At 37.0% G+C, this 20,960-nt stretch overlaps 1 protein-coding gene across 7 annotated transcripts in view; it reads left to right on the top strand.

The window, feature by feature from the left end:
- The first annotated feature begins 970 nt into the window (after nt 1–970).
- Nucleotides 971–20,960, top strand: part of TTC21B (tetratricopeptide repeat domain 21B) — a 96,707-nt gene continuing 76,717 nt past the window's right edge. For 5 of the 7 annotated variants that reach the window (XR_010149773.1, XR_010149774.1, XR_010149772.1 and 2 more), the window contains exons 1-6: nt 971–1,473; nt 5,437–5,566; nt 5,657–5,767; nt 9,463–9,629; nt 11,812–11,934; nt 14,221–14,378. Coding sequence is in view for 4 of the 7 variants with exons in the window: in XM_016949451.4 (XP_016804940.1) it covers nt 1,453–1,473; nt 5,437–5,566; nt 5,657–5,767; nt 9,463–9,629; nt 11,812–11,934; nt 14,221–14,378 (710 nt within the window). In the remaining 3 variants the exon portion in view is untranslated. Of the gene's footprint in view, nt 1,474–5,436; nt 5,567–5,656; nt 5,768–9,462; nt 9,630–11,811; nt 11,951–14,220; nt 14,379–20,960 lie in introns of all 7 variants that reach the window. The other 2 variants (XM_063790535.1, XM_063790536.1) reach the window with 2 other exon arrangements.

Raw genomic sequence — 20,960 nt, 5'->3', positions numbered from 1 at the left:
GCTAAATTAATATGACTTTGAAGATCTCCAAAAGGTAGGTTGATCATCTGTTCTGTTAACCATGATCCTGAGATATTTCCTTACAGATGAACTTTTCTCTTATAACCAAAGGTTTACAGTTCAAGATTATACACTTCATTGAGCACCCTGGTCCTGTGGTATTCTTCGCTGTATACCAAGTGCGGATTAATCCGCAGCTTTGAAAATCAAACAGATATCACCGGTTGTTCATCACCACAGCCATTTAGCTGGACTATGAATATTGGAAAGAAAAAAAAGTTGCTCGTGAAAATATGTGGTGAATTCCTTTAAAGAGAAACCAGTGAGAAATATTGCTTCACCTTAAAGCCTAGGATAGTAGCTACCTTTTTTCTCAAGACTGTCCTTACATAACCTATTGGCATGGGGAAAATGTCAATGTTTATAAACTCCTTAAGAAACTTAAAATCTGGAAAAGGCAACTACGTATCATGTCAACTAAAGTAAGATAATTAACACTAGGATCAAAATTTGGAATCCACGTGAAAGATTCTGCAAAGATCACTTAAATCTCAGACCTTATGCACTATTTTAAATATTTATTTAAGCAGAAATAGAAAATCTTAGTCTATTATATTTCCATTTAATTTCCTGGACTTTAGAAATCTATGTGTGACTGAGTTGCCTAATGGGTGCAAACATAAAAGTTTGCATTGGGATTCATTTTATTCTTAGTTTAAAATCAGTAGTATCATTGAAAACAAGACACTAATTTTCTGGAAGTTTAATTTATTTGTCCCTCTTATTATCGGGGCGGTAAAAACGGGCTAATTGAACACACATTCTAACAAAGATTGCAGCAACGCCTGCAAAGACGGGCCCAAGCGTACCGTATTTCTGTTAAGAACGTGTGATTTTTTTTTTCTGCGCCACCTTGTGGCCGTAAAACAACTTGCCCACGTGAAAGTTGACCGCTTTTTCCCGCGCCGGCAGAGCCTTGCTGAGAGCCGCACTGCGGGAATCCGCCTCCAGACAAACGTGCAGAAAATGGTGTCTTCCTTTACAACCAGTGACAGGAAACAGACTTCCCCTTCTTCATACTCCGTTTCCTTTATTCCTTAATTCCATTTCCTCGGCCCGCCCACCCACTGTCCTCAGACAGCCGTTTCCCAGTGTGACCTCCTTTTCCAGCTGCACTATCCGGCGGAGGCCCTTTTCCCAGCCCGGACCCTCCCGGGCGGCCCTCGCAGCCCTCCCTCCGGGTCCCCGCCGCGCCTGCTCCATTACAGCACGATCCCCGCCACACAGGCCCGCCCCTCCCTCCGACAGCCAATGGCGGCGCGACCCCGCCCCTCCCGCTGGGGCCCGGGGCGCTAGAGCGCTCCGGGAGGCTGGGGGAGCTGAGTTCTGCGTCTTCCTTTAGGCTGCGGCGAGACAATCCCCAGAGCCCCGCGGCCCGGCCTCGGGGCAGCCATGGACTCGCAGGAATTGAAGGTGAGCGGGCGAGCGGGCGGGCGGGCGGGCGGGCGAGCGGGCGGGCGGGCGGAGTTCCTTTGCGGCCTTTGGCCCGGGGGCGCGGAGGGAGCTCGGGTGGCTTCGCTAGGCCGCTGTTTCCCTGCGGTGCCTCGGCTGCTCGGGTTGCAGAGTGGGCCTGCAGCCTCTGCTCACGGCCGGTCTCCGCGGGCCCTGCTGGGGAAGCCCAGGTCTGGGCAGCCCGCCCGCTCGGTGTTTCTGAATTGCTGGTCCCCATGCTGTTGGTTGTGTTTACTTTTGTATCATGTTTACTAGGAAAGCTTGGGTTACCTATGACACTGCGCCTCCGGGTGCGATTTTTAGGGACTTAAGGCAAACTAGTGTCAGCTCCCACACTGGACAGTAAAAAGAGCCCAGAAAGATTATATGAAACCCATTAAAGACGTAAGACTTAAAAGTGGAGGGGTCGTTATTTTAGGGTGATGGTCTTCTCTGTTTATCACTGACTCATTCATTCAGCAAATGTTAATGACGGTCAACTTAAGAAAGGCTGTTATAAAACAGTTAAAGACGTGAGGCTTGAAAATAAAATAACTTTTCGGATGTTGGTCTTCTCTATTCATTTGTTCACTGAATCACTCGTTCAGCAAATATTTATGAAGGGTTACTGTATGTCCATTAGAAGCTGGAGATAGCAGTGAGCAAAACTGAACAGTTTCTGCCTTCTCAGATTTTACAGGCTAATTAATGCTGGGGAAAAACCCTAATTCAGTTGACTCAACAAATATTTATTGAATGCCTCCTATGTGTCTAGCACTGTTCTAAGCACTGAAATAATAAAACCAAGAAAAACTCTTCCAATCTTGGAGCTTACATTTGAGTAGGAGGAGTCAGACAACAAGTAGGTAAATGAAATGTGTATCCTGTGAGATGGTGATAAGTGGATGGAGGACAATTTGGCGGTGTGGGAGGTTAGGGAATGCTGAAATGTCTTGTTTTTCTGCCTGAAGTTTTACATTATCCTCTGTTCTAGCTATCCCCCTATATCCTTACATTTTTTTATTCCCTTAAATGTATTATTTGCACTGCCACCCAAATGAACATTTTAATAAAAACACTTTAATGTAAAATGTAAAAATGGGCCTCCTTATTACTTAGACTTGAGGTTCAAGTCCAAGTACTTAATATGAGGCTTTTCACCCCACCTTCGTCTCCAACCTCATCATCCAATACTCTCTGTCTCACTTAAGCCTCCAGAGCAGGGAATAACAAACTTTCTCAACAAAGGGCCAGATAGTACACATTTTAGACTTTATGGACCATATGGTCTATCACATCTAATTGGCCATTGTTCAAAACAGCCTTAGACAATACTTAAATGAGCATGGCTATGTTTCAATAAAACTTTATTTATGAACACTGAAATTTGACTTTCATGTAATTTTCATGTTATGAAATATTTCTTTTTTTTCCTTGACAGCTGGAAAATATAAAAACCATTCTTAGTTCACTGGCTGTACAGACAGCCAGCCAGATATGGCCCACAGACTGTGGTTTGCCAAACCCTGCTCTAGAGTATGGAGTGGCTTTTAGTCATCTTCATCACCACTGCCATCCCAATGTACCATTGATGACTTGTTATCTGTGTTGTTGCAGTTCCTCTTCCTAACTCCTGTACCTTCCTCAAGAATCATGAAAAGGAAATAGGAAGAGCGTGTACGTGTGTGGAGGGAGAATGAGGGGTTTGCAATTCAAGAGTCAGCTCTGAAATCCTCCCCAATAATCTTTCCCTTGATTTTAGTCATCCATCCTCCCCTCACACCACATTCAGTTTTCAATGCTGTCAAAATGTTGCTATCCCACATTCCCAAAGGAGTTTATAAGCTCTTTTCTTACATTTACTACATTATATTTCAGTTAGTCTTCAGATTACAGTCTCATCTGAAAAATGTAGGTTTTCCGGGGGGACAGGAACCATGTCTTACTCATTTTTCTATTCATAGTAGCTAGCCCAGTGCCTGGGTACTAGTAGGCAGTCAGTAGATGTTTTGGATTGAACAACCTAACCTGAACCAAGGCAGTAGCATTAGGTATGTTTAGTGGGAGGTAGACTGGAGAAATAGAAGAACCTACTAAGTGGTTAGACTTAGAGAGACTGGGCAAATAGGAAGGGAGGATTCATGAGTAGCAGGGTAGCAGGTGGAAAATGGAAATATGAATCTGGAACATAGACAAGAGGTCTTGGCGCAGGACACATTTTTTTTTTATTCCATTAACATATGGGATGCAGAGGAACTTATTTTTTTCAGAATAGAACTCTTATACTATGATATCTTAATTAATTCTCACAGTGACCTGTACATTTGCATTACTAACAGCATTTTATAAATGAGCAGACTGAGGCGTTGTAAGAAGGACCAGAGATTCTTTTTGCCTTTAAATTCGTGTCCTTTTTATGGTGCTATGCCACTGCCTTTCAGGAGGATTATAGATGCTTAGTGATAGCGTGCAGAAGTCAAGTAAGGTATTAAACGTGTCCTTAGTTGTGGCAAAGTAAGAAGTCATTCTGCAACTTTAGGGAATGGAGCATTGGAGGAAAACTGTGCTTCACTGAAATGTGTTGTGGGGGTCTGGAGATGGGGTATGGAGCACACTTTTAAGAAACATGGCTAAAAAGGAGGTTAGGGAGCAGTGATCACAAGGAGGGAGGCAGAGTAAAATTACAGAGAACAGTCGCCTAACTGATCTAGAGAAGTACATGGACTATAGCCCTCCAGAAGCAAGAGACTATATAAAACAGAGCTGTCGGACGGGCGTGGTGGCTCACGCCTGTAATCTCAGCACTTTGGGAGGCCCAGGCGGGTGGATCACTTGAAGTCAAGAGTTCAAGACCAGCCTGGCCAACATGGGGAGCCCCATCTCTACTTAAAAATACAAAAATTAGCCAGGTGCGGTGTGCCTATAGTCCCAGATCAGGAGGCTGAGGCAGGAGAATCGCTTAAACCTAGGGGGCAGAGATTGCAGTGAGCAGAGATTGCGCCACTGCACTCCAGCCTGAGTGACAGAATCTCAAAAACAAAACAAACAAACCAGAGCTGTCTAGATACCCTTAGATTTCAATCCTGTCACTTAGTCACCTGTATTTCTCACTGCTACTGAACAAGCTGTAGAGTCCAGGTAGGTAGGTATGGGGTGGCCCAAACTGCTTTCTGGTGAGTCAGATGTATCCTAGTGATGGTGGGAAAGTGTGGTTTCTGTCTTTGATGAGGTTAGCAACCAAGCCTTAGACATAATCGTAGGAAAAATGGTAGACAGCACAGGCCCATTTTTATTCAGAAGTTAGTAGGTCCTGATAGTAGTTTCGTCTTGTATATGGAAATAATATAACTTTGGAAAAAGCTTAAAGACAACCATTTTCATTGAAAAATAGTTTATTTATTCTTAACTGACAATTTATTTGTCGCAGAACTCAAAGCCGAGTAAGATAACATTTGATGATATGTTGAAGAATTAAATTTGTCATTACTTTGTAATGCTGTAATAAAATACTGGATATTTTAAAAAGAAGATTTTTTTTTTAAAGAAACCTATGGTCTGGCAATGGAAGCCTCTTGTCTTCTTTTTTTTTTTTTTTTTTTAGTTCCTGTTTATTGTCTGCCTTTCTGTTTTCTAAAACGTTCAAGAAAATGTGGGCAAAGGAAAAAAGGTGAAAGCAGCCTCATTTCGGTGCTGTTAACAAAAACTTAGGAAAAATAATTTAAATTATTAGAAAACATTGAATTATTTCAGTAATTTTATGATCATTCAGTTCTGCAATCCTTAGCATTGAGTTCTAGCCATTAACAGTATTTTAAGAAACTTGGAAGAAAAAAGTCACATTGCCTGAATTTTACATTATTCTAGATGTTAGATTATTATCTGCTTCTTAGAGTATTTCAGAGCACCAGAATTCCTTTATAACATTTTTTCATTATTTCCATTTAGACTTTGATTAATTACTATTGTCAAGAGAGATATTTCCATCATGTATTACTGGTTGCCAGTGAAGGAATTAAGAGGTATGGAAGTGATCCAGTCTTCAGGTTTTATCATGCCTATGGCGCATTAATGGAAGGTACGTGTTAATCATTAAACATGTTCCATCAGTTTTAAATTCTTGCTTTGCACTAAGAACAGTTTTTCATATCATAATCTTGATTTTCAGGTAAAACTCAAGAAGCTCTTCGAGAATTTGAGGCTATTAAAAATAAACAAGATGTATCACTTTGTTCTCTACTTGCACTGATATATGCCCATAAAATGAGTCCTAATCCAGGTATGGTATTTAAATACAATGCTTAGGACATTTTTTCCTATTCAGTTTATTTTTATTTTTCTCAGTTACCAAGTCATTCAGTCTGATCACACTATATTATGTATTTTCTGTAGGTACAATTTATACATATGTTTATCTTCCTGACAAGGGTGTAAATTCATCAGGCACAAGAAATGTGTCTTATACTATTTTCGTGTTCCTTATATCCTCTGGCAGAGGTTTCATTAGTACATAGGGATTTTTTTAGATAAAAGGGAATGTATATTAGTAATTGTTATACAAAAAAAGGACAGCCAAAGAAACAGGTACCGTATATACATAAATTGCTCTGCAGCAGCCAAGTTTACAACTTTTGTGCAAATATACAGCCAATGCAGTTTATTTCTGTATATTAAGCTTATTAAGAGCCTTAAAACCCTTTATGAGGGCTAGCTCTTGGGAGATATTCAGCAAATTTTTATGCAATAGTAGGTTGACTAGATTCTGACTAGATTATAGAAGGAAATTTATACATAAACCAGCAATTAAAGTTGTGGAAACTGCCAGGCACAGTGGCTCAAGCCAGTAATCCCAGCAACTTGAGAGACTGAGGTGAAGGATTACTTGAGCCCAGGAGTTCAAGGCCAGCCTGGGCAGCATAGTTAGACCTCCATCTCTAAAAAAACAGAAAATAAAAAATAAAGTTATGTGAACTGTCTTAATGTATAGTTAATGACGAAGGCAGAAGAGTATCCAAATTGTATGTAATGAAGAAGAAGTAGTGTTATATTCTTCCATATATATATATCCAGTAACAGCTAATAGGATTGTAAATATAGATTGTGTTTCAAAAAATTACATAATAAACAAAGGTCACAGACTGGTTCCTTGAATATTAGACGAGACTTTTTTCTAAAGCCAAGTATGACATACCTCCTTCATACATATGCAAATCAATACAAAGTTATTTAAAACATGTAAATATGTTCTTAATTTCTTCAAGAAACTGTGCCTAATACAGTTACAAGCTACAAAAGAATTGTAATAAGTGGTTCATGTCATCAAGTTGGTAATCTAGTGGAGAAAACAAAATGTAAAAAACACAAAGATTAAATTCCAATGTTTCTAGTAAATAATACAAAATGAAACAAATGAGTTTATAATTAATTGAAGTTGGTATGCACTATTCAGCTGTAAGAGTAGGCTGAGAAGGCTTTTGAAATTTTGGAACTTAATCTGATCTTTGAAGGACTGGTAGAATTTGAATATGAAGAGTATTGGCCAGAGAGGAGAAATGGATGGGCAAATACATGGAAGTGGTTCAGGATTAGGCTCTTCTGTGGATCCCCTTTCTCCGTACTCCAGTGGGAGTGTGTTTAGCTAGAGCAGAAAATTTTCATGGGAGAGCTGTAGTTAGTATAGATTAAAGAAATTAGTACAAAATAATTTATTATTAGAATCAAGTTTTTATTTAATTGGTTATTCTTACCAGTGTTGATTCTGTTGGACACTGTGATTTGCAGGACACTGAAATGACAGAATCAGAAATACTGTTCAGAGGAACCTGAGTGCTAACTCTGCTTTGCACCAAGGATGATGCTGAATGGACTTGAGCTCTAGTAGGGGCCCAGATGTCTGTAAATACTGCCTAGGAAGGTCCTAGATTGTTAGTATACATTCCTTCCAGGATGCTGATGTAAACCCTGCTTATAAAAAGGCTGAGATCTTTCAACAGCTTTGTGCAGACGGTGTTAGAGCTGATTGATACCTCATTAGGGACGTGATGGAAATCTGAGTAGGAAAGATTTCCTGTACAATGCCTGCTTCTGCCCGGTGGTGGTTTTTTTTGTTTGTTTGCTTTCTTATTTCTGTTTCTGTATTATGGCTGTTTAATGAACACTTCTGAAGGGGTTGTAGGGGTGGGGAGTGGGGAGAGGAGAAAAGGGTCTTCTTGCTAAGCAATCTGTAGACTTACAGAAACAGTTTTGTTTCCTTAACTCATTAGATTGTACCTTGTTAATTTCACATTTAAATTTGTATCATTAGAGTTGAAAGGAAGAGTCACATACCTTTCTCTTGGTAGCCATTCCAGAAAGAGAACTGTTGGAATCACAGGCCGCAACTTACATTTCTTCTTCTGCATTGCATGGCTGATTCTGATTCTGATTCCATCCAGGGTTTGGGTGTAATTGACTTCTGTGTCCTAAGCAGATACTAATATATATATATATATATATATATATATATATTGGGGGAGGGGAGCGAGAGAGAGAGTGTATAGACAATGTAAGTGAATAGAGTTATCTATTTAAGGGAGCAGTCAGTATTAAACTATAACAGCAATTATGCCATCTTTTTACTGACCCATAACAGTAGCTGGCATGTTTATATATTTTAGAATTGTATTTAAGAATTATTAATACTTTGAGTACCAGTACTGGACCTGTTCCTAATAATTGTGGTTAGAACCATTATACATTTTTACAAGTCTTATTATTAAAAAATATTAGTATATACAGCCTTTCTATTTTGGGAATGATGTAAACTCTATAGCTATATTGTGTATTACAGTGATCCTTAACCATATACCTCCTCTGTTGCCCAGGCTGGAGTGCAGTGGTGCAATCTAGGCTCACTGCAACCTCTGCCTCCTGGGTTCAAGCAATTCTCCCTGCCTCAGCCTCCCAAGTAGCTGGGATTACAGGCACCCACCACCACGCCCATCTATTTTTGTTTTTTATTTTTAGATGGAGTTTCACCATGTTGGCCAGTCTGGTCTCGAACTCTTGACCTCAGGTGATCCACCCACCTCGGCCTCCCAAAGTGCTGGGATTACAGGTGTAAGCCACCATGTCTGGCCATATACAGCTTTTTTACCAAGTTTGAGGAACTGAATTTGAAATTTTATTTAATTCTAATTAATTTACTTTTTAAACTTAAAAATGATACTTGATTCAGTTATTAGAAAACTTATTTAGGAATAACTTGAGTCTAAAAATCTGCTTTTCAGCCATAAGTTTTATGAAAACTACAAATCAAGTATTTTTAAATAAAATTTAACTTTTTTTTTTGTTTTTGAGTCGGGGTCTTACTCTGTCACCCAGGCTAGAGTGCAGTGGCGCGATCTCTGCTCACTGCAAGCTCCGCCTCCCGAGTTCACGCCATTCTCCTGCCTCAGCCTCCCCAGCAGCTGGGACTACAGGTGCACGTTATCACAGCCGGCTAATTTTTTTTTTTTTTTTTGTATCTTTAGTAGAGACAGGGTTTCACCGTACTAGCCAGGATGGTCTCGATCTCCTGACCTCGTGATCCGCCCGCCTTGGCCTCCCAAAGTGCTGGGATTGCAGGCGTGAGCCACTGCGCCCAGCCAAAGTTTAGCATCTTAATTGTGATGTGCTGTTATTATGAAATACCAGATTTCACAGTTAGTAAGGAAAAAGCATGCAAAATATCTCATTAATTTTTATGTCAATGATGCATTGAAATTATATCTTAGATATATTGGGCTAAATAAAACATTAAGATTAATTGTTTCTTTCTATTTCTTTGATAGTGCTACTAGAAAATTTTAAGTTACATATATGGCTTGCATTTTATTTCTATTAGACAGTACCACTATAGAGAGAAGTAAATTTTTTGCCTTGTTAATTATCTGACCTATTATAAATACCTGATCCAGAATTTAATTTTTATTTAATATCATTTTCCCCTACCAGATAGAGAAGCTATTCTGGAATCAGATGCCAGAGTGAAGGAACAACGTAAAGGAGCTGGAGAGAAAGCCTTATACCATGCAGGCTTATTTTTATGGCACATTGGTCGCCATGATAAAGCAAGGGAATATATTGACAGAATGATCAAAATATCAGATGGTAGTAAACAGGTAGCTATTTTTCTGAGTTTAAAATAATAACATTAAAAAATGCTTATGTTATTGATATATCCAGTAGTATCTGTGGTTTAGCTCTTTATTATTGTTCACTCTATTGCCACTTTGTAAATAACAGCTTTATTTTAACCCATTTATGGTTATCAATATGGTTAATAGCGTATTGTAGAATAGGAATTCTCTAAGGTTAGTTTTATGCTACTGAGTCTTCAAAGATCCCTGCCTGGTTCCTTCTCTCTGTTTTTCTCTTTCTTTTTCTCTACCTTTTTTTCCTTCCCTCCATATTTTGTCCTTTCCTTTCTCCCTCTCTCCTTATTGAACAGCTCTAGATACAAGGCACCATTATTTGTACTGTTAGTAATGCAAAGGAAAATAATACATAAACTTTGCTTTCATGAATGAATAACCCAGTAGTGCATAGAGCACATCCCCAGCTAATACTGTGAGAAAAATGATAGATGATATGAGAGATATGTGATTAAAGTATGCAAGAAAATAATAGCTAACATTTATTGCTTGCTTACTTTGTGCTAGGCACTGTTTTAAATTAAGGAGAGATCACACGCTTAAGTGTTAAGAGAATGTGAAAGAATTTTTTTGAAGGAACTAGCATTTGAGCTAAAACCTGAAAGATGGATACAATTTCAACAGGCAAAGATTATGGGAAAGGGAAGTAGATACTCCCAAGGTGAGAAATAATAGGTGGAAATGAGACATGTTACTTGAGGGTACACTAAGATACTCATATTTGATGGAACACAGGATACGTTGATAACGAGAAGGGAAGAAAAGCTTGGAGAGGTAACTTGAAACAAATTGAAGGATCTTGACTGCTAGTTAAAAATATTTGTATCTGATTGACATGCATTGAGAGGGTATTGAAGACTTTTAACTATGGTAGTGATTTTATTAGAGTGCAAATCCAGAAGATTAATTAGACAATGCTTTCTTGGATGAAGTGGCTTGAGAATAAACTGAAATGCAGCGAAAAGAAAAAGATAGTACTTCCTTGCAGAAGGTTTTGAGGCACTACACTAAAATATTGTACAGTGAGTACAAAGTTCAAAATTTTTAAATACCCACGGGACCTGTGAACTGATAATAGTTTAGAAAGATAACAAGTTGTCACGTATTAGGATGTCTTTGAGGCTTTAAGCCTAAAAAAATTAGAGACCAGTTAGCATAAATAGAAAATACATTGGCATAAGAAACTAATCTTAAAGGGAAGTGATCTATTTGTCTTAAGACATGCTGTATTTCTGGTGCTGGCAGAACAGTAAGATGGAGATAGCAGATGAATTTCTGGAAAAAGAAAAATTTAGAAGAGGTTTTTGGCTAGAAATATAGGTTGGGAATCATCCACACAGAGACAATAGTTAAAACCATTCAGTGATGGCACTGATTTAGCACATAGCATTGGTTAAGATCCTTATTTGTATTTTCAGGTGAAATACAGGGAGGTAAATATAGTCTTAGTTAAAGGTTTATAAATTTGTCAGTTAACCTAGATTTTTTAAATAGAAAAAGCACATTTCACAGTTTTTTATTTGACCTTAAAGAGAAAAATAACCAGTTTTCATCTTGTTTTCAATCCCATATGTCTCACAACCCATTGGCCCACTAACATGTATAAAGATAAATATCCATGAGTTCTTCAGTTTATAATTTCTCAGGCCATCCACCTGTCATTTGAAATTCAATGGACTAATCAAAGAGGTTAAGAAGATTGTTGCCAGATTATCTGAATCTTTAAGATATGTGAAGCAAGCCTTCTTCTGTTATTTCATCTTAGTTCATTTAGACCGTTTGTCCAAAAAGAGACAACAAATTCTCATCTATATATTGAATTTCATGTTTAAGTGTTATTAATTGTCAAGTACTAGCAAAGTCTCAGAGAAAATAATGGTTTTAACACTAATGGAATATTTGATAAGCTTCTTAATTTTAATATTGAGCTTAATAGTAATGTTAAAGGCTGAAATTTGTAGTATAGTTCCCAAGACACTAGGCTGGCAAGGGTTCAAAAGTGATTTCACTAACAGAATTTTATTGTTCATAACATATTTGATAGAGTCCTTTTTGTTATTAATTGCCAGAAAAATGACATTAGGCTTTTTCATTAACATTTATTTCTTTCATTTCTAAAAAAGTAAAAATAGAATTATTCATTTTACAGGGACACGTTTTGAAAGCATGGCTTGATATTACAAGAGGAAAAGAGCCTTACACTAAAAAAGCACTGAAGTATTTTGAAGAGGGACTCCAAGATGGGAATGATACTTTTGCTCTGCTGGGTAAAGTGAGTTGGAGTTAGGGTAAATAAATCATGTTTCAAAATATATTCATAATATATTTGAAACCTGACAAAACCAAGTAGCTCAAAAAAGTTGATAATTTTCATGATACTGTTGTCAGCTCACAGCTGTAAGGTGGACTGGCATTTGTGTAGGACAACGAGCAATACACTAGAGAAATGTATTCCCTGCCAGAGTTCCTGAATCCTGGATCAGCTGTAACTGTTAATTGTTGTTGTTGTTTTGGTTCACACATTCTTTCCTCAGCATTTATTATGTGTCTTATGTATGTCAGGCATCCCTCTAGATATTAGAAACCCTGAGCAAGAGAAAACCTCTTGTTTTTATGGAGCTTATATCCTACTGATGGAGGCAGACAATAAACAAAATAAGTAAGTTATATGGTATATTAGAAGGTGATAAGTATAATGGAAAATACAGCTGGAAAAGCTAGGGCATGAACTTCCAGTTTTACATGAAGTGGTCGGGGAAAGTGACATTTGAGCAAACACATTTATGGAGGTGAGGGTTAAAGCCCTGCAGGCATCTGGGGAAAGTATTTCAAATAGAGGAGATGATGAGTTCAGGTACCCTAAGGTGTATTCAGGGCTAGTAAGGAGGCCAAAGTGGGTTGAGTAAAGAGAACAGAAGTGAAGGCCTGAGGAAGAAAGGTGGGATGGGGGTGAGGAGGAGTGGTGGGCCTGGCCTGTTCTGTAAGGCCTTTGGCTTCTACCTTCAGTTAGAGAGACAGGCAGCCAATACAAAGTTTTGAACAGAGAAATAACATGATCGGACATACATTTTGAGGGATGAGCAATTGAAGGAGTCATTAGAACTTAATGATGGGTGGAAATATTTAAGTAGGACCCTTTCTTCAATCCCCATTGATGCTATCTAAATGCCTTAATTTTTTTTTGACTCAGCAAAAAGAAATTATATGTTGGGAACAAGTCTGTTAGATAAGCAGTAATTTGGAGGGATAAAAAAGAAGGGGAGAGGATTCATGTTTTGACTTTTGTTAATGTCTCCACATCACTTTTCCTGTCACTTTGTGTGGACAGTAAGCCTGTTGAACATCTTGTGTTCAGGCCCACTACCCTCAAGTTTTACCTAATAGCACTGCTGAAGAAATTGGCCATATACTTTTCTTGATCATTTTCCTTCTCTTAAAGAAAAGCTAGTTGATAAAAATTTGCCTCATGATCTCTTTTTAATGTACTAACTATAGCTTTATTTTTTCTGACTATGAGATACATGAACATAGTAAAACTTTTTTTCAGAAAATACAATAACATCTGAATGACAAAATGAGCATCACCATTGGAAATAACCAGTTAAACTATTATATATAATATCTCTTCATGTCAGTAAATCTACGTCTACAAATTTATATCATCATTTTTAATGATTACTTAACATTTTATTAAATTAGATATACTATCCTGGCTAACACGGTGAAACCCCGTCTCTACTAAAAATACAAAAAAAAAAATTAGCCGGGCGTGGTGGCGGGCGCCTGTAGTCCCAGCTACTCGGGAGGCTGAGGCAGGAGAATGGCGTGAACCCGGGAGGCGGAGCTTGCAGTGAGCCGAGATCGCGCCACTGCACTCCAGCCTGGGCGACAGAGCGAGACTCCGTCTCAAAAAAAAAAAAAAAAAAAAAAAAAAAAAAAAAAAAAAAAAAATTAGATATACTATAATTTTCTCCTCTAGGTACATTTGGGATTATTTTATACATAAACAATTCTGCCATAAATATCATCTATATACTTCCTTGTGGTCTTGTCCAATTATTTCCTTCAGATAATTCATAGAAGTGAAAAATGTTGAAGTAGAGGGATTTGTTTGAACTGTATTTTGCTTGTTCTTTAAAATCGTATATTCTTTAACCTGAAAATAATTTCTTAAAAAAGATGCAAAATTTCTAAAATTTCTTAAAATTTTAGATGCTACTTGAAAATTTCCTGGAAACATTTTAATCTAAAAAGATAATTTTCCTGTTTTAAATGGAAACATTATTTTATGGTATTTCCGAGAACATTTTTAAAAGTTTTATCCTTTAATCATGTTTTTCAGCCATTTAAAAGTAAATTTTAAAACACAATAGCTTATATAATGTATTTGTATCATTCTGTGATGTTTTAAAATTTTGTTTTGACAAAACTTAAAAAGTGATAACTGCTCCTCACAGAAAAGTAAGTATTAAACGCTCATACTCTGCCTGCTGTGCATTATGAGAACTTTGATATGAAAGATCACAGTTTGGATATCACTTTTTTTCCCTTCCATTAGGCACAATGCCTTGAGATGCGCCAGAATTATTCAGGTGCCCTGGAGACTGTGAACCAGATAATCGTGAACTTTCCGAGCTTCCTTCCTGCTTTTCTTAAGAAAATGAAATTACAACTAGCCTTGCAGGATTGGGACCAGACAGTTGAGACAGCACAAAGGTTAAGTAATAAAAGATGACACAAGTCTCTTTGGATTTGGTTATAATTTTGAGAAAAAGCGACATCTGTGAATTTTTTTATAAGGGTTTTTAAATTTGATTTTTTTCAAACAGTGTGGAACCGAGGAAATACTTAAAATCATACTGCTTTTAAACATTGAATTTATTGATTTACATAAATATTTGATTCCTGGTTTAAGACAGACACTCTTTTTAGGCAAACAGGCCAATATCCTGTGGTCATGAAGCTTATATTTAAGTGAAAGGAACCACATACTAAGCACACCAAATAAGTATATTGTGTAGTATGTTAGAAAGTATAAGTGCTATGGGGAAAAGATAAACCAAGAAAGAGATGGGGAGTGTTGAGGGGTTCAATCTTATGGGATGGTCATGGAAGGCTGAGACCTTTGAGCCATCTTCTAAAGAAGGTAAGGGAGTAAGCCATGCAGATATTTGAGAGAAGACTTTGCAGAAAGAAGGAAAAGCAAATGCAGAGTCCCCGAGGTGGGAGCACATGTCATATGTTTGAGGAGTGGGAAGGAGTAAGAGAGGTGAGTAAGGTGTGAGGTCTGAGACAAAGGGTGGGAGTGAGCCCGTGCTAGATGGTGAAGGGTCTTGTCAGCCATATAAAGATTTGGGGTTTTCTTCTGAAGCATGAGGTTACTGGAGGGTTTTGAGCAGAGGAGTGCCATCATCTAAATTCTGTTTTAAAAGAATCACTCTGCCATGTGCAAAACAGACTGTGGGCAAGCAGGCAAAGGCAGAAGCAGGGAGAACCTTTTGAAAGCTGTTGCCATCATTGAGAAATGGTCAGGGCAGGCCCAGTATAGTTGTGGTGGAAGTGCTTTGAGAAGTGATTGGAATCTGGACCTGTAGCATTTTGTTTAGGAGTAAGAGAAAGAATAGTTTAAGGTGATTCCAAGATTTTTGGCCTGAACTACCAGAATAACAACAACAATGATGATAATGAACTGTTGTGAAGTGTTCAGAATGCCTGGCTCATAGGAAGTGCTATTTATTCCTAGGGTAACCCTAAGAGGAAGGTACTATTAGTATTTCTGTTTTACAACTGAATGGACTAAGGTACAAAGAGGTTAAGAAGTTTCTCCAGAGCCACACAGTTACTTAGTGGTGGAGTCAGGATTCAAATCCAGAGCACTATAGTCCCAGAGTCTGTGTTCTTACCCACTACTTGTACTAGAGGATAGAGTTTGCTTCAGCTGGACAGCGTGATTATGGAAAAAGAAGGTTTCAGGGCAGGTAAGGAGTTTAGCTTTCAACATTGTAAGTTTGAAATGCCTATGAGAAGTCAAAGTAGAGATGGATGTATGGGCAGGCAGCTGGGTGTCTGAATCTGGAGTTCTTGTGAGAGGTCTAGGCTATAGCTAGTATTTTGGAGTCACTGACACATAGATATGATTTATGTGTCAGTGACTTTAAAGCCATGAGATCAAGAATAAATATATTTGAGTCACAAATCAATACTTTCTAACAGATGAATTCATGTCACTTAATACTGAAATTACAGAAAAGTAAATTTCATAGGTAATACAAATGTACCTTTAAAATCAGAATGTCTTAATAGAACTTCTCATGCAAACAATAGGCAAGATACTTTCAAGATACAAATGAAGTATAAATTGCATAGAAAGTCACCTTTACTTCAGTTTGGATTAAGGTTTATAGTCTTAGAATCTTGAGAATAAGTGACTTGCAAGCATGTCTAACTTTTATTCATATCTGACAAAATATTAATGGCTATCTCAGGGCCGAACATCTTGGTAACATCTTTGCTAAGATCGTCTATCATTTATTATGGAGAATTTCAGATTTATGTAAAAGCAGACAGAATAACATCATGAGGTACTCTTTATCTGTTTCCTGCCCCTAGCTACTGTCACCACATGACTAAACTCCCATTTGCTTCTTGGCTTTAATTTTCAGTTTGAAGCAAATTCAAAACTCTGCATCATTTCATTTGTAAATATCATAAGATGTGTTGAAAAAATAGGATAATTCTTTTCCCTCTACAACATAATGACAATATCATTATCACATATAAAAAATTAAAAATAGCTTTTTAATATCAATTATCCAGTGTTCAAATTACCAATAGTCTCAAATATTGTGTTTTTTAAATAAATTATTTTTTAATCAGGATCCAAATAAGTCCACATATTGTGATTGGTTTATATCTTTAAAGTCTCTAGGCTCTCTCCCTGTCTCTGTGAGTTCTTTCTCACTCTTTCTTTCTCTCTCCCTTCCTTTCTCCTTCCCCTCTTCCCTCTCCCTCCCTCCTTCTTCCTGCCTTTTCTATTTCCCTTCTCTTTTTCTTCTTGCCATTTTTTTAAGTTGAAGAAACCAGTGTTTTGTCCTGTAGCATTTTCCATGATCTAGATTTTGTTGTTTGTCTGCCATGGTGTAGTACAACTTGTTGTTTTATCCTCTGTATTTCCTGTAAGTTGGTAGTTGGATCTAGAGGTTTGGTTAAATTCACATTCAATTTTGTTGTTTTGGCAATTACTTCATGAGTGGTACTGTTGTCTTTCATCACAGTGACAGAATGTCTGCTTGTCTGTCTCTTTTCGTGATATCAGCAGTTATTCATGCTCAATAACTAGGTGCTTGATTCATAGGGATTATAGTAGGGTTACATTTGAATTCTGTCATTCTTTCTTTGTTTCTTAGCTAGAATACCTATAAAGAAAAACTTCTCATCTCCTGGTTAGTTACTGAGTGGTATGGTTCATATAAGAAAAGTAGGATAAGATGCTGAAGTCTTTTCCGTTATTTCCAGGTTTAAAAAAAAAATGCCAAGAATTCCTTAGCATCCTTCATTGGTAATTGATTAGTGGCTCAGGTTTGTTTGTTTTACATACCATGGATTTAGATGAGTGCTTCTGGACATTTCAGTCATTATAATTGCACAGTCTTTTCTCTGACTATTAGGAGCTTCTTCAAGTTGTTCTTAAGTCCTTTTGACATGATTCTAGTAGTCTTTGATAGTTACTTTGCTATTTGGTACGACAAGCTGTCCAAGCTCATTTTGTGTATTACTTCCCCAAGTAGGTATCAGTCATTTGTCCAGGGCAATCTAATCTCTTTTAGTGTGAAATGATATTTGAAGGCCACAATTTGGGTACTAGTACTTTTTTGATGTTTATATCTTTCAAGATTTTTTTTCTAGGCACTGTGTGTGTGTGTGTGTGTGTGTGTGTGTGTGTGTGTCTGTGTGTATGGTTTCTATATATTTTAAAAATATGTATATATTTTGAGGGTGTTTTAAAAATAATAAATAGACTCATAATGTACTTTTAAACTTGTTTTTCTCTTTAAGAGGGTATTTCATAGATATCATTTTATACCTATTCACATAGATACACCAAACTGTTTTTTAATAGACAGTATTTTTAGGGTAGTTTTAGGTTCACAGCAAAATTAAACAGAAGGTACAGAGATTTCCCATATATTCCTTGCCTCCACACATAGATAGTCTGCCTAATTATCAACATCTCCCACCAGAGTGGTACATTTGTTACAGTGGATGAACTTACACCATAGTCATCCAAAGTCCGTCATTTATATTACAGTTCACTTTTGGTGTTGTACATTCTAGTGGTTTGGACAAATGTGTAATCACATGTATCCACCATTATAGTATCATACAGAATATTTCTACTGCCCTAAAAATTATCTTTATTGTGTATCCGCTATATATCCCTCCATCTCCCCAACTCCTTGCAACCACTGCTCTTTTTACTGCCTTTATAGTTTTGCCTCTTCCAGAATGTCCTGTAATATGGAATAATACAATATGTAGCCTTTTCAGCTTGGCTTCTTTCATTTAGTATTATGCATTTAACTTTCTTCCATGTCTTTTCATGACTTGATAGCTCATTTATTTTTAGTACTGAATAATATTTCATTGTTTCGATGTACCACAGTTTTATCCATTGAAGGACATCTTGATTGCTTCCAAATTGTGGCATTTATGAATAAAGCTACTATAACCTTGTGCAGGTTTTTGTATGGACATCAGTTTTCAACTCCTTTGGATCAAATGCCAAGGAACATAATTCCTGAATCATATGGTAGGAGTATATTTAGTTTTCTAAGAAACTGCCCAACTGTCTTCCAAAAATGTTGTACCATATTATATTCCCACCAGCAATGAGTGAGAGTTTCTCTTGCTTTAAAACATCTTCATCAGCATTTGATGTTGCCAGTGTTCTGGATTTTGGCCATTCTAATAGGTTTGTAGTGTTATCTCATTGTTATTTTAATTTTAATTTGCGTTTCCCTGATGACATGATGTGGAGCATTTTTAAATATGCTTATTTGCAGTCTGTGTATCTTGCTTGTTATGTGTCTGTTAAAGTCTTTGGCCCATCTTTTAATTGATTGATTGTTATTGTTGGGTTTGAAGAGTTCTCTGTATATTTTGTAAAACAGTCCTTTATCAGATATATCTATATCTGATAAATATTTTCTCCCAGTCTGTGGCTTGTCGTTCACAGAGCAGAAATTTTTAATTTTAATGAAGTCCAGCCTATCAACTCTTTCTTTCATGAATTATGCCTTTTGTGTATTATCTAAAATGTCATCATTAAACCATAGGCCATCCGATTTTCTCCTGTATTATCTTCTAGGAATTTTATAGTTTTATGTTTTACATTTAGCTCTGTGATCTATTTCAGATTAATTTTTGTGAAGAAGGTGAGGTCTGTATATTCATTTTTTCCATGTGGATGTCCAGTTTTTCCAGTGCCATTTATTGAAAAGAGTGTCTTTTCTCCACTGCATTGTCCTTGCTCTTTTGTCAAACATCAGTTTACTATCTATGTGGGTCTATTTCTGTGATTTCTACCCTGTTCCATTGACCTGTTTGTTCTTTCACCAATACCACCCTACTCTCTTGATTACTGAAGCTTTATAGTAAGTCTTGAGGTCAACTAATGTCAGACCTCTAACTTTGCTCTTTTCCTTCAATAGTATGTTGCTATTCTGGGTTTTTTTGCTAATCTGTATAAACTTTAGGATGAGTTTGTCAGTATCCTCAAAATAACTTGCTGGGATTTTGATTGGGATTGCATTGAGTTAGTTTACAGATCAGATTGGGAAGAACTAACATCTTATATTGTCTTTGCATCCATGACATGGAATATCTCTCCGTTTATTTGGTTTTTCCTTGATTTCTTTTGTCAGAATTTAAAAATTTTCCTCATAGAGATCTTGCACATATTTTGTTAGATTTATATGTACCTAAGTATTTTACTTTAAGGAGTGCTAATGTAAATGTTATTGTGTTTTTAATTTCAAATACCACTTGTTCATTGCTAGTGCATAGGAAAGCAATTGATACTATATATTAACCTCATATCCTACAATCTTGCTATAATCGCTTGTTGATTCCAGGAGTTTTTTTTAATTGATTCTTTTAGATTTTCTACATAGATGTTCATGTCATCTGTGAACATCTATTTATTTCTTCCTTTCCCTAATCATTTTAAAACTGAGTAGCATTCTACGAATTGAAAATGCAAATAATTTATTTAATCTCTCCGCATTGGTATGCACCTAAGCAGTTTCCTATTTTTCACTGTTCAGTATAGTGCACTGTACACACATGCATACACACATACCTCTTTGAACACATGTAGGACTATATCTGCAGAGAAGTTTCCCAAAGGAGAGATTGTTGAATCCAAGATACTGTATTTGTTAGGGTAGGCTAAGCTGCTACAAAAACAGATCTAAACATATAATGATTCAGTGTAATAGAAGAATGTTTCCCCATATGTAACTGTTTTGGGTAAATGTTAGAAGTGATCAGGCAGCTTTGCTCCACACTGTTTTTAATGGACCTAGACACTTTCCATCTTGCAGTCCTGCCATCTCCTAACACCTCATAACACTTGGCAGAAAGGGGAAGATAATGTAGAGAAGTCATTCCACTTTTTATAAAAGCCCAGGCCCAGAAATGGCATATATTACTTTATTTCACGTTGACCACCTCTGAATGCAAAGATATCTAGGAAGTGTTGGCTAGCCACATGCCCAAGCAAATAAGGAGAGAATGAATTTGAGGGGACAAATTGTAGTCTCTCCCTCAAGTATATAAATTTAAAATTTTGATAGGCACTGCCAAATTGCTCTCCTAGGAAATTGTACTAATTTACACTCCTACTAGTAGTCTATTGAATGATCCCTTACCTTATCCTCACCAATTCTGGCCATTTTCAGTGCGTGTATTTTTTTTTTTTTCAAGCAATCTGAAAGAGAGGTATCTCATTTTTATTTTCATTTCTTTTATTGTGTTGAGATTGAGCAATTTTTCATATGCTAAAAGCTCTTGTTTTTCTTTGGTATATAACTGGTTCTAAATATGCTTTTTTTTTTTTTTTTAAGTGAGCCTATTCTCTCCTCAGTTTTCAATGGACTCTGATAATTCTTATCACAAGTTCTCCATCATGTTTCGTTTCTTTTCTTTTCTTTTCTTTTTTTTTTTTTTTTTTGAGACAGAGTCTTGCTCTGTTGCCCAGACTGGAGTGCAATGGCGCGATCTTGGCTCCCTGCAACC

This window comes from Pan troglodytes, chromosome 13, assembly GCF_028858775.2.
Source record: "Pan troglodytes isolate AG18354 chromosome 13, NHGRI_mPanTro3-v2.0_pri, whole genome shotgun sequence".
NCBI lineage: Eukaryota > Metazoa > Chordata > Mammalia > Primates > Hominidae > Pan > Pan troglodytes.
This window is presented reverse-complemented; position numbering and strand designations above follow the sequence as displayed.